This window comes from Lactuca saligna, chromosome 5 (assembly GCF_052625555.1).
Source record: "Lactuca saligna cultivar CGN05327 chromosome 5, ASM5262555v1, whole genome shotgun sequence".
In the NCBI taxonomy this organism is placed as follows: domain Eukaryota; kingdom Viridiplantae; phylum Streptophyta; class Magnoliopsida; order Asterales; family Asteraceae; genus Lactuca; species Lactuca saligna.
In genome coordinates this window covers 249,103,239-249,116,254 of record NC_136421.1, presented here as the reverse complement: position 1 = coordinate 249,116,254, position 13,016 = coordinate 249,103,239, and the positions used below count along the sequence as shown (strand labels likewise).

At 34.8% G+C, this 13,016-nt stretch overlaps 1 protein-coding gene and 1 long non-coding RNA gene across 3 annotated transcripts; one reads left to right on the top strand and one right to left on the bottom strand.

Annotated features, from left to right (window-relative positions):
• Window positions 1-6,174: 6,174 nt before the first annotated feature.
• Window positions 6,175-8,800, bottom strand: LOC144998337 (uncharacterized). 2 transcript variants are annotated; one of them, XR_013660262.1, is made up of 5 exons: window positions 8,467-8,800; window positions 8,150-8,301; window positions 7,675-8,048; window positions 7,449-7,587; window positions 6,175-6,640 (listed from the first exon to the last, which is right to left on the bottom strand). It is a non-coding gene; the product is annotated as an uncharacterized LOC144998337 (long non-coding RNA). The 2 variants fall into 2 exon arrangements; XR_013660263.1 differs by having other exon boundaries at window positions 7,484-7,587.
• Window positions 8,801-10,458: 1,658 nt separating this feature from the next.
• On the top strand, window positions 10,459-12,760 carry LOC145047318 (caffeoyl-CoA O-methyltransferase 5). Its single transcript, XM_078995572.1, has 5 exons — window positions 10,459-10,662; window positions 10,752-10,831; window positions 11,732-11,876; window positions 12,001-12,132; window positions 12,299-12,760. The coding sequence occupies exons 1-5, from the start codon at window positions 10,555-10,557 to the stop codon at window positions 12,590-12,592; spliced, it is 759 nt and encodes a 252-aa protein (XP_078851698.1). The 5' UTR covers window positions 10,459-10,554; the 3' UTR covers window positions 12,593-12,760.
• The last annotated feature ends 256 nt before the right edge of the window (window positions 12,761-13,016 follow it).

Below are 13,016 nucleotides of genomic sequence, written 5' to 3'. Positions count from 1 at the left end.
TACGCCCAATGTATGAAAGGCGGTGGGTGCGGGAGCTTTTTGGCGTACGCCCAATGTACAGGATGTACGCCCATGGTACGCCCAGTGTCCAAAAACCCTAATTTCAGGGCATGCCACTATATAAGGAATGTTATACCCTCAAGTTTTAGCCTCCATTCCACCCTAAATAGCTACTACGAAACCCTAACCCTCCTTTGAGTGTTTATGGAGCTTCGGAGGCCTTTGGAGAGTATTCTAGTGTTGTAAAACCATTTTCCCAAATAAGTGAAGGGAAATGAGAGAGGTGGACCAAAGGAGAAGATATAGATCTGGGATATTTGCTTCATTTCGAACCTTTTTAAGGTATAAAGTTTTGAACTTGATGATTAATCTCTTAGATATCTCTTAGTACAAGTTTATGGACTCTTTTGGTCCCCATAATGGATCTTTGAGACCCAAGCATGTTTCAAAGTCCAGGTTTGCCTCCCTTAGAGTCATATGAGTCCCATAAGAAGTAAAGTTCCAACCTTTAGGACTTAATTGTTCTCATGCTTGAGATCTAGCCCTTGGAATGAAAGTATGTTGTCACATTTTGAGTTTGTGCTTATTTGGTGGATTGCAAGTCACCAAGTTAGTGACTTTATGGAGTAAGACATGAAGAGGACTTGGATCTAAGTTTGTAGCCTTTAGATTGGAGTAATAATCACCCAATGGAAAAAGGACTTAACAGGAGGATTACGCTGAGCGTACGTACAGGTATGCCCAGCGTACTTGCCATCAGGTCAGTACGCGTAGCGACATAGGGGTACCCCCTGCGTACTCTATCTGTATTGGGCTTTGTGTATTGGGTCATGCTTTGGGCCATTCTTTTAGTTATTGGACTGGTGGGCCATTAGGAATCAGATAATTTAGACCAAGGAATATAATTGGGCTTAAGTTAAGGCCCATTAAAGGGATTGGGCCCAATTTGGAAAATTAGGCCATTAGTAGGCTACTAGTGGGCTTGGGAAGCTTACTTAGTTTTGGGCCTTTGTTGTGGCCGTTAGATATGGACCAAGTTGGACTAGGGGTAGAATGGTCAGTTTATCCTAAGATGGATTAATGTATTGGACTAAGTGATATTTGGTGTTGTTAGCTTGGGAAGCCGAAGGAGCAGCAGTTCAGGAATTGTCACATAGCAGCCATAGGGATATCAGCAAGGGTTCAGTAGTGCAAGGTGATTCTCCTTATTGTGTGAATGGGTATACGTCCATAATGCTGACCCATGTAGTTTAAGAGTAAGAAGATCCGATGGTTAGCCCTACGCACTGTATGCTCGTATGTGTTTCTAGATTAAGGTCTGATGTTGGGCGGGTGCCCGAGGAATGTTTGCATGATAATTTATACTTGTTGTCTATGTGATACTTGTATGTGCCTGGTAGGGAGGTGGGTGTGGGCGAGCTCCCGTACCCCACCATTAGCGGAGTGTGGACGGGGTTCCATATCTCATTAGTAGTAGAGTATAGGCAAGGCACGAGATAAGAGGAAGGTGAGTGTGGGCGGGGGGCCCGTATCTCACTAACAGTGGGAGCTTGGACGGGGTTTGTTGAGCGTGTCAAACCCAACAAATAAAGGGGTAAAATAACTCCTTAAACACTACTACTTTGTACTAGAAATGTAATACAAGGTAAATAAGGTCGATCCACAAAGACACGGAACAAATGTTTATACCTTTTTGCAGAAGGTACAATAATGGTCGCATAAATGGGGGGTTGGTATGCAATGATTTAAACAAAAGAATAAAGCAATAAGGAAATGATCAATTAAATGAAACAAATTTAGGATTTGTGAGAACTCCAACTCTATGCAAGCCAAATTAGCAATGTGATTCCATGGATGAAAAGATATTTGTTTAATTCTATCTAAGTTGGTACTTGAAAGTGTTAACAAGCTCTAACACTTCCCATTCACCACAATAATTAACCAAAACAAGCTCTTTGATTAATCCTAACCTTACCAATCTAATCTAAACAAGCTCTTAGAATTAGGTTGAAATATTGCATTAAACTTTATGTGAATGTTCCCAACAATAAACAATACTCCTCATAAGCTCGGGAGCATAAGAATGTGTGAATAGATTTACACTAATTTCATTCAATAGAAATCAGATTAGTGCTTGTTACCTAGTCCAATTTACAAAACAGTTACGGATTTTGCAATTAGATAACTTGAATGATCTAACCCTAATCCAAATGGCCAATAAGAATCACAATTAGAATCAAACATTCAATTGAGACAAAATCAAATTCACTAGATAGAAAATTGAAAGAAAACATCAAGTCATATGATTGAAATCACATCCAAATGTCAAGACATAAAGTTGGAGAATTTAGGGTTCTAGCCACTCATGGCTAGAACAAGATCACAAATCTAGAAAATGAAATTAAAGTTCTTACAAAATGAAATCAAATGTTCCCAAGTGTTAATCAACTTCAAAATCCTCAAGAAATTCGCCTTCTCTACTCCAAAAGTCGACCCCCTCAGCAAAAAATCGGTTCCCCCCTTTAAGAATGGTGAAAAACTGCTTTAAAACCCACGTTTACGTTTACACGGCCCGCGTAAATTAACACTGTCATTTACACGGCCCGCGTAAACGCAAAAATATACTGCGCAGAAATCTACGTTTACACGGCCCGCATAAACGCCAGGCTTCCATTTACACGGCCGTGTAAACGTCTGTAAAGCCAAAATCCTCATTTCTTTGATATCTTGCTCCTCGGTGCTCCGCAAGTCCTGAAATTTTGTCCGCAACTTTTATTTACCTCCTCCAACAATATCCTACCTCTAAAAGTCCCTAAAATATCACAAAAATATTTGAATGAAATTGCATCATGAAAAATCCCGAAAAACATGCAAAATGCATGAGTTTAAGCCTATATGCAATGTACTTTTATGAAATAAAGCTACAAAATGGGTACATGAAATGCACCTAACAAATCTCCCCAAGCTTAAACCTTTCTTGTCCTCAAGAAAGAACAAGAAAATTCAAACCGGAGAAAATAAAATAAAAGAGAAGAAAAGAAAATCAAAGTTAAACTGTTTTTTTTTTTAAACTTGATGCAAGAAATCAAAACAAATATGAAAAAATATATCCAACCCAATTAACCCTGTTTTGTACCATAGTTGAGAATATACCTGTCATGCCTTGAGTTAACTTGGCTTTAATCTCAAAATATTATATAATAATAGAGACAAGATTTTAGCCACTCCCTAGTACAACTCAACAGAATCAAAGATCACAACACTTATTCCTTTTCGATATCATCAAGTCAATTCTTGGAACAAATTATGGTCTTACTCTCGTGAAATTATATGTGACAAAACATGCTCAACCATCTTTGTTTCATAAAATATAACAATGTCCGATTCCAGCTATTTGTTGGTTAACAACAATCTTTTTCTGAAAAATATTTTCTAAAAATTCCCTAATATTTATCCAGATTGGTTACAAACTTCAAACCACTTACACCAGTCGAAGTAATTAACATTCAGTCCAATGTCATAAATTCAAATCCAAGTCCAAGGGAATCTTTTGACAGCCAAGTATTTTTCCTAAACACAACATCTAATTAAACTATAAACACAACTATGTACAAACTTTCTAATTACATTTTTTTTACAAATAAAGCTCATGACTTTCTTTGAAATTCGTGTAGCAGGCTTTCAACCAACACATCCAAATCAAATGACCTTAGTGTGCTAGATTTAAAGAGATCCCTCGGGTTTACTTGCCCGAACCTCAAAGGCCACAAATTAGCTTTATTTGCTATTATTAAGTTCATGACTTTCTATGGAACCCATATAACGAACTTTCAACCCAATCAATCCCAAACAATTTAGCTTTAGGTGATTAGGTGTAGAACACCCCTCAGAGTTTACTTGTTCGAATCCCAAAGGTCACAGATTAACTTAATAATAGTTTTTTTTTTTTTTTTTTTTTTTTTTTTTTTTTTTTTTTTTTAATACATATATAAATAAGATCTATTATTATTATTATTATTTAAATACAAATAACTAAATTAACACATAACACTTAATTTATGTATTTATTTGGCCGATTTCTTTATATTTTCGTCCTTGACTTTTCTGTTATGGGACATCTCACGGTCTATTACTGTGAGGACTTCTAAGATATTTTTCAGGGGACTAAAGGTTAACATGCAAAGACCCGTAAGTATAGTTGAAAGTTGTGTCCCCAAGCAGGGTATATAAAAGGGAATGAGTAGAAAGGACTTTTAAGAGCGCTGGAAGGCGGGAGATTGAGATTTTGCATTCTTTTTATAAACTTTTGAATTTGGTATTTTAAGTTCAATTGAGCATTACTACTCATAAGACCGGTCATATGTCCCAAAGAATCGACGCATACCTGCTGTTATGCTCCAATGTTGACAATCTTCTCATTTTCTGTTTTGCACAAGTAGCTTCGGGAGGTGTGTTCGTGTGTGATTAACTTGATTTTAGATTTTTCAATAAAAAGAGCAAGCCAATTTCAAGGCACACAACTCACTTACCATCTCAACTGTTTTGAGAAGATTTGGTTGCTTTGGATTGGATCGTTTTTTTTTAATTATGCTATGAATGCAATGCAAAAATTTAGATGCAAAGAAAATATTAAAAATTAGAATAGAAAGAAATCTTTTTGGTTTTTGAAAAATTTTCCATGCAGAAAAAAAAATGAAAAAGAAAATGAAATGAAAATTAATGCAATATGTACAAAACTACATGCAACCTACATGCAACGGGATTTATGCATGGATGGATGCCCCTCCCCAAGCTTAAAATAAGCATCGTCCTCGATGCTTGGAGAGAGACATAGCCGGCCTATTGAGAGTCGGATGGTGGAGGATGATAGCTGGGTTGGGAATGGGTCCAAAACAGCCACAAATGCAAACCAATTGAATTTTTAAGCAAAATATGAACGACTAAAGATATGGAAAGAATTTACCAAATCGTTCTTGGAGCCTTGCAATTGTGGTGAGAACCTCCTCTTCATCCTCCCCAAGCTATCCGTGAAGTACTTTTGGAGCCGGAGATTCATTTTCTAGGCATAAAAAAATAAGTTAAAACCATTTGGGACATAAAAAAAATTAAAACTTACTAAAGACTAAAAAGTTTTAAAAGAAAGGACAAAAATAACCCCGGGTTGCCTCCCGGTTAGCTGCCCTTGTTTTAAGTCGTTGGCTCGACTTGGCCCCTAAATGTGCTTTGTTCTAAGTAGGTGGGCCTTTACAAAACATTAACCTTCTCACCACTTCCTTCAATTGAAAACTTATCTTCTACCTGACTTTTTTTTTTTTTTTTGAAAGCACCTGCTCACAAAATGCTTGGCATAAACAATTAGTAACACCGTGTCCCCGGCAACGGCGCCAATTTGTTGAGCGTGTCAAACCCAACAAATAAAGGGGTAAAATAACTCCTTAAACACTACTACTTTGTACTAGAAATGTAATACAAGGTAAATAGGGTCGATCCACAGAGACACGGAACAAATGTTTATACCTTTTTGCGGAAGGTACAATAATGGTCACATAAATGGGGGGTTGGTATGCAATGATTTAAACAAAAGAATAAAGCAATAAGGAAATGATCAATTAAATGAAACAAATTTAGGATTTGTGAGAACTCCAACTCTATGCAAGCCAAATTAGCAATGTGATTCCATGGATGAAAAGATATTTGTTTAATTCTATCTAAGTTGGTACTTGAAAGTGTTAACAAGCTCTAACACTTCCCATTCACCACAATAATTAACCAAAACAAGCTCTTTGATTAATCCTAACCTTACCAATCTAATCTAAACAAGCTCTTAGAATTAGGTTGAAATATTGCATTAAACTTTATGTGAATGTTCCCAACAATAAACAATACTCCTCATAAGCTCGGGAGCATAAGAATGTGTGAATAGATTTACACTAATTTCATTCAATAGAAATCAGATTAGTGCTTGTTACCTAGTCCAATTTACAAAACAATTACGGATTTTGCAATTAGATAACTTGAATGATCTAACCCTAATCCAAATGGCCAATAAGAATCACAATTAGAATCAAACATTCAATTGAGACAAAATCAAATTCACTAGATAGAAAATTGAAAGCAAACATCAAGTCATATGATTGAAATCACATCCAAATGTCAAGACATAAAGTTGGAGAATTTAGGGTTCTAGCCACTCATGGCTAGAACAAGATCACAAATCTAGAAAATGAAATTAAAGTTCTTACAAAATGAAATCAAATGTTCCCAAGTGTTAATCAACTTCAAAATGCTCAAGAAATTCGCCTTCTCTACTCCAAAAGTCGACCCCCTCAGCAAAAAATCGGTTCCCCCCTTTAAGAATGGTGAAAAACTGCTTTAAAACCCACGTTTACGTTTACACGGCCCGCGTAAATTAACACTGTCATTTACACGGCCCGCGTAAACGCAAAAATATACTGCGCAGAAATCTACGTTTACACGGCCCGCGTAAACGCCAGGCTTCCATTTACACGGCCGTGTAAACGTCTGTAAAGCCAAAATCCTCATTTCTTTGATATCTTGCTCCTCGGTGCTCCGCAAGTCCTGAAATTTTGTCCGCAACTTTGATTTACCTCCTCCAACAATATCCTACCTCCAAAAGTCCCTGAAATATCACAAAAATATTTGAATGAAATTGCATCATGAAAAATCCCGAAAAACATGCAAAATGCATGAGTTTAAGCCTATATGCAATGTACTTTTATGAAATAAAGCTACAAAATGGGTACATGAAATGCACCTAACAGGGTTCCATAGCTCACTAGTGGCAGGACAGGGGCGAGACCCAAAACAGACGACGCTTTAGGACGGTAATGCAGTAGGGTATGTTCAATTTATGTATTATGTCCTATGGTTATATATTTGCATGCGTTTAGCGGGTGGGCCCAGAGAAAGGCGGGGCCTTAAGTAAAATAGATCTGTATACTGATCGGGGCTCGAAGCTAGTCAGGGAGTGGGATCGGGCGAGGCCCGAAGTAGCACGCATGGCCCAGTGCTTGCAGTATGTGGTAGGTTGGGGGACTCACTAAGCTTCGTGCTTACGGTTTTCAGTTTTGGTTTTAGGTATTTTTGATAGCGGAGGGAAGAGCTCGGGGTGATCGCATGGCACACACCATTGTTTATTCAGCCTGGGAAGTTTACTCTGATAAAATAAAACAATGTTTTGGGACATGACATTTTGACGTGATATGTTTTGTGTGAATGGTTTGACATTTGTAGTTTGTTTATTAAATAATAAATGAAATTTTTGGTATGGATTTTTGGGACGTTACACAGCCTAATTTCAATAAAAGTTGATCCAGAATAAAAAGATAATGTTAATAGTGAAGAAGCTTAAGAAGTTTCAAAATGTTTCTATTTACGATTTTTAGTTTGTGAAGCATGCATTTCACATATTATATTTGAAGACGCACCATAAAATGTTTAACTATTTGTAGAAACATTAGACCTTCTAGTGTGAACAAATATCTGCAAATTTACTTAGAAGAATGTATTCTTGCTTCAGTTGAACTTCCTTGAACTGTTTTCATTGACTTCACTTTGACCTTATCCCTATATGAAGAAAAAAGGCAACTTAAAATCTAACGAAATATAAACATTTTTAACAATACATAAAGCTCAAGAGTAAATAGAACATACTTGACACCTTCAGATTGCACATTATTTGTAGTAGATGTTGTTGAATCAGATTTTCGATGTTGCTAAGGTAAAAGTAAAAACAATTAAAGACTTTCTGAAAAAGTTTGACTAATTGACCAAATCTATAAGGTTAACAAAAAATTAAGAGTGCATAAAATGAATGTAGTGAAACAAATGTATACTTTAGAAAGATGGGCCTTAACTTGAGATATTGCAGGTTTTGAATTGCCACTCTTTTTTTTAAATTGCTTTACCGAAGAAGTTTTCTTTGCTTCTATTTTCTTTTTTGTATCAATTTTAAGGCCTAAATTGTCATCTGTGGTGTTTTGACATTTGGGTTGACTTGATGCATCACTATCTTTCAATTAAAGTTCCTAATAACAAAGAAAAAATGGAAAAATTTTAGTAAGTTTAGTTACAGTGTTACAAACTACAAAAGGTCTATTTTTTTAATAGATTAAACTGTTTTTAGTACCTTAAGAGCATCAAGATCGTTGCTTCCTTCGACTTCTTCAGTGAAGGAGTCGATGAAATTCCCATTTTGGATTATCTGTCTCATTCAATGAAAATGAAAGGTGTATTCCTTCTGAGAAGAGGAATATGGGTGAGTCTGTGTGTTCATGAGTCCTGATTAGAGAGAGAAAGAGCGAACAACATATGATGAATGAAAGAAAGATCAAAATTGATAGTTTCTTTTTTCGTTGTGAGTTTGCTTATCTTAAAGGAAAATAAACCCTAAAATTCCATCCAAAAACTGACGGTATAAATAAGGACAGTCGGAAGTGGAGTAACCTGAGCAAGGTGGAATCGAGAAAGGGGGAAGGCAAAAAATCGGTACAATATCGATGATGGTGGTGGCGAGAATCAGGCTAGGGTTCTTCAATCTCGGCATCTGATTTGGGAACCGATCTTCAAACAGTACATATCAGAGATGGGATGAAACTGGGTGATACTGTGAAATCGATACCCAATCCAAATCTGTTAGTGTCGGTGGGAAAACGAAGCATCAGAACTGTTGGAAGTTGTCCTGCGAACCTTTGTAGGAGGTAGAAGATGTGGTGGTCCGATCATGGGTTTATACAAGAAATAGAACATAGTGGGGCGGTGGTTTGGAGGCGGGTAGGGAATGGAGAGGTAGAGTCAAGGAGATAGAGGGAGAGACGGTAGTGGATTTCTAATATAAGTGTTAATGGGCGGTGGGTTGTTGAGGTGATAACACGCAGATGCCAACAAGCACACAAAGTTGATTGCACGTGTAATCCACTGTCTAAAAATAACATTAAAAAAAACCATCCAAACTAAAAAAAAAAAAAAAAAAAAAAAAAAAAAAAAAAAAAAAAGTAGTCCAATAGTAACAATTTACTGTTACTTAAGGAACTAAAAATTAATATTAGTATAAATGAGTATAAAAAACTAAAAATATCTACAAAATTATTTAATTCTTTAAATATACTATTTAAACAATTGATATATCGACAACAATAAAATAATGAACCTTAAATTTTCCAACAGATTGCATTAATTTCTTCTTTCATAGTTTCTTCATTTTTTTCTAATAACGTTGTGCCTTAATGGAAATATTGGTTATATATCCATATTAAAGGTAATAGCTTTAGCAATATTCAAATTCGAGACAAACCCTTCATTTCTTTAATTCTTGAACAATGTTATTACAAGTTGAATTAGTACTTGCCATATTAAGGCAATGCTAAGATCTTCTATTGGTCCAACGCTGAGTCCTCCATTTTCCTTTGCCATTGTAATTGTAATTTTCTCCCAAGAAACCTAATTTATCTTTTTCCTATCATCCGATCCTCCACACAAAAATCTTCTTCTTAATTTCTCCAATTGGGAAATAATAGCTACAAACAAAGAGAGATAGTAAGTGGTGCATCTCATACAGAGCTTGGGATTCATCAATCTCAACTCCGTGAGTGACGGATGTACCTTGTTTGGATTCCAATGGCACCTTCATTGTCAAAGTTTGTCGCCGATGTTTGAGGAGGACATGAGGGTGTCACAACGATGGAATCATTTACATTTCTCAACGAAATCCTCATAAAATTTGTACGTTTTGTATGGTGAGCAATTCAAAACAAAATACCCTCAGCAAGTGCGCTCAAATATAGAGGCGTAAACCTTGACTCGGTGATATGCGGTGAATGTAACAATGAAGAAGAAACAACTGATCATTTGTTATGAAAATGTTCATTTATAATATTAGGTATATAACAGTTATATATTCTCCAAACTTTAAATAAAATTATATAAAAAGAAACTATAATTAGGTAACTTATTATCATTATATCGCTAGCTAACGTTTTTATAATATTATACCAATTTGTTAAAACTCAAAAAATAATTTTTATGAGGGAAATAATGAACTTGTTCGTGAACCGGCTACTAACCCGGTCGGGGGTTGGTGAGTTCCATTGGACCCTACTGTGTGGTGCCCCATCAATTCATTATCGTGGGAAACTTGTCTTCAACGATGCTTTAGAGAAGTTTTTTATAATTTTATACGATAACCATATTTTTCTTTACTAATAATTAATATAAATATTTTATTTATTAAAACCATGATTATCATTATGTATGTTACTAAATACTAATTATTAGGTGCCGATTGACATTGTATTTGTAGTCATAGTATGTATTATACTCTTTAAAGCAGTTATTCATTTTTCTTGAAATATTCATATGAATATTTAAATTTAATTTCCTTGTTTCAACCGGACTTCCACAACCATATATATACTCCTTACGATGCTTTGGAAACTCAGGTTAGTGGTTCGACAGCTTTCCCACCTATCCAAGAAAAAGAATACTTTTCATTTTCTCTTCAAGAAAAAGAAGTCTTGAAGGAAGAAACGAGCAAAAATGGCACTAGATGGAGAGACTAAAACTGAGTCAGGTAACGAAAAGCAAGTGAGCAAGCACCAAGAGGTTGGCCACAAGAGTCTTTTGCAGAGCGATGCTCTTTATCAGGTACGTTGTAATTTGTTTACTGTAAAGATGATGACTATATATGGAAATAAAAATAATCGATTCAAGTTTCTATTTGCATGGTTTTGCAGTATATTCTTGAAACGAGTGTGTATCCACGCGAACCGGAACCTTTGAAGGAGCTTAGAGAGGTCACGGCAAAACATCCATGGTAAGTCTTGATCGTGTGCATCCATTATTGGATGAGTTCAAAACAAGTGCAAATTAAATACAATAGAAGTTAGAGCAAATTACATTTTTGGTTTATGAGACTCACAATTTTTTTTTGTTCTAAAATGTTTTTTCTTGTGATTTTAGTCTCTATTTTAGTTTCTTGCAACGTTTTGTTTTTCTAAGTAAAATGACTATCTTTTTGTTATAAATATAGCTTATTTTGTAAAATTTGTCCCATAATATAGGAATTTTACTTGGAATAATTGAAAAGCGTTACAAAACATTAAATAGGGAACAAAATAGAAGAGAATATTTTTTAGAACCAAAATTGAAAAATCAGCCATAATTAAAGACTAAAAATGTAATTTACTCTAACAATTACGATATCACACAAATTTGAGTTATTTGCGGTTTGATAAACATGTTGGGTTATGAAGTCAGGTGGCAGGGAGGGACATTTACTATAAAGAGTTAAAATATTTTTATATGTAATAAACAAATGTTAGTATTAAAAATTAGTACTTATATACCATCTTTAATGTCCCTCAACCGCAAAATAAAAATATCTGGGCACATCATGTTGCAAAAGATAAACAAATTTGACCAAACGAAATATTTAAGTACTAGTTATAAAATGACTGCTAGGAACAATAATTTAGAGCAACAAATTTTTATTTTATTTTTAATTTTATGTATAACGGAAACTATTATTTTATGAAAGAACTATACATGATATGTTGAGGGGCTACAGTCTGATTTTTTATTATTATATATTATATATTTTTTATTTAAAAATAAAAACTTATAATTATGATAAGGATCTACAAACCATTTCTTCAATCGATTATTTAGAATTAATAGTAATTAATTGTTTTTTACTTATATTAAATACATTCAGGAATCTGATGACAACATCAGCAGATGAAGGACAGTTTATAAACATGTTATTGAAATTAGTGAATGCTAAGAACACCATGGAGATTGGTGTCTTCACCGGTTACTCCCTTCTTGCTACGGCCCTTGCTCTTCCTGATGATGGCAAGGTACAGGAACTACTTTGTTTTATATACAATTACCAATAATTACAAGATATTACTTAATTTGTTTTAAACCAGAGTTATTTATTTAGAATTTATGATATAAACTTTTGATCTGTTATTGTTACAGATTTTAGCAATGGATATAAATAGAGATAACTATGAGTTGGGACGCCCTATCATAGAGAAGGCTGGAGTCGCCCACAAAATCGACTTTAGAGAAGGCCCCGCCTTACCGGTCCTCGATGAAATGATTGCAGATGTAAGTACGATAATTAAATCGTTATATTAGTTTTTGTTTTTATATTCTATAAATTTTATAATAGTAAAATATATGTGAACTCATAAGTTTACTATATGTACGCAAGTTTAGATTTAGTACACACTAACATTCATTAGTACCTGACTTTTGGTTGATGAATATTCAGGGAAAATATCATGGGACATTTGACTTCGTATTTGTTGATGCTGACAAAGACAACTACATCAACTACCATAAAAGGTTGATCGATTTAGTAAAAGTCGGTGGTTTGATTGGTTACGATAACACCTTATGGAATGGCTCAGTGGTTGCCCCACCAGATGCACCAATGAGAAAGTACGTAAGGTATTACAGAGATTTTGTGTTGGAACTCAACAAAGCCTTAGCTGTTGATCCAAGGATTGAGATATGCATGCTTCCTGTTGGTGATGGAATTACCTTATGTCGTCGGATTAATTAATTTTTATCCATGTTATGATAGCGTCCACCAAACAAAATGGGATATATCATATATGTTGTGGGTTGGCCCCAATATAAAGATCGCATATGCTTTTGTTTTGTTAATTCCTTTATTTTATCTATTTTGTATAATATATGATCAATGAATTATCAGATGATCCATTACGTATGTGTCATATTTCATTTACGCTCATTAATGATTGTGGATCATAATCTAGGTAGTCTTGACCAACCAAATTTATGCAATTTGATTTCTATGGAAGAGTTTTGAGCCGATTCTATATTTTTGAATCTAGAACTTCTTTGCAAAAATTGAACACCCCCAAAATTTTGATTTTTCTATTTAAATTATACGAGAAAACAGATTTTTGGCGTTTTTGGCACGAAACGTTAGGGAGCTTCTAACTTCTAACGTTTGACAAAAC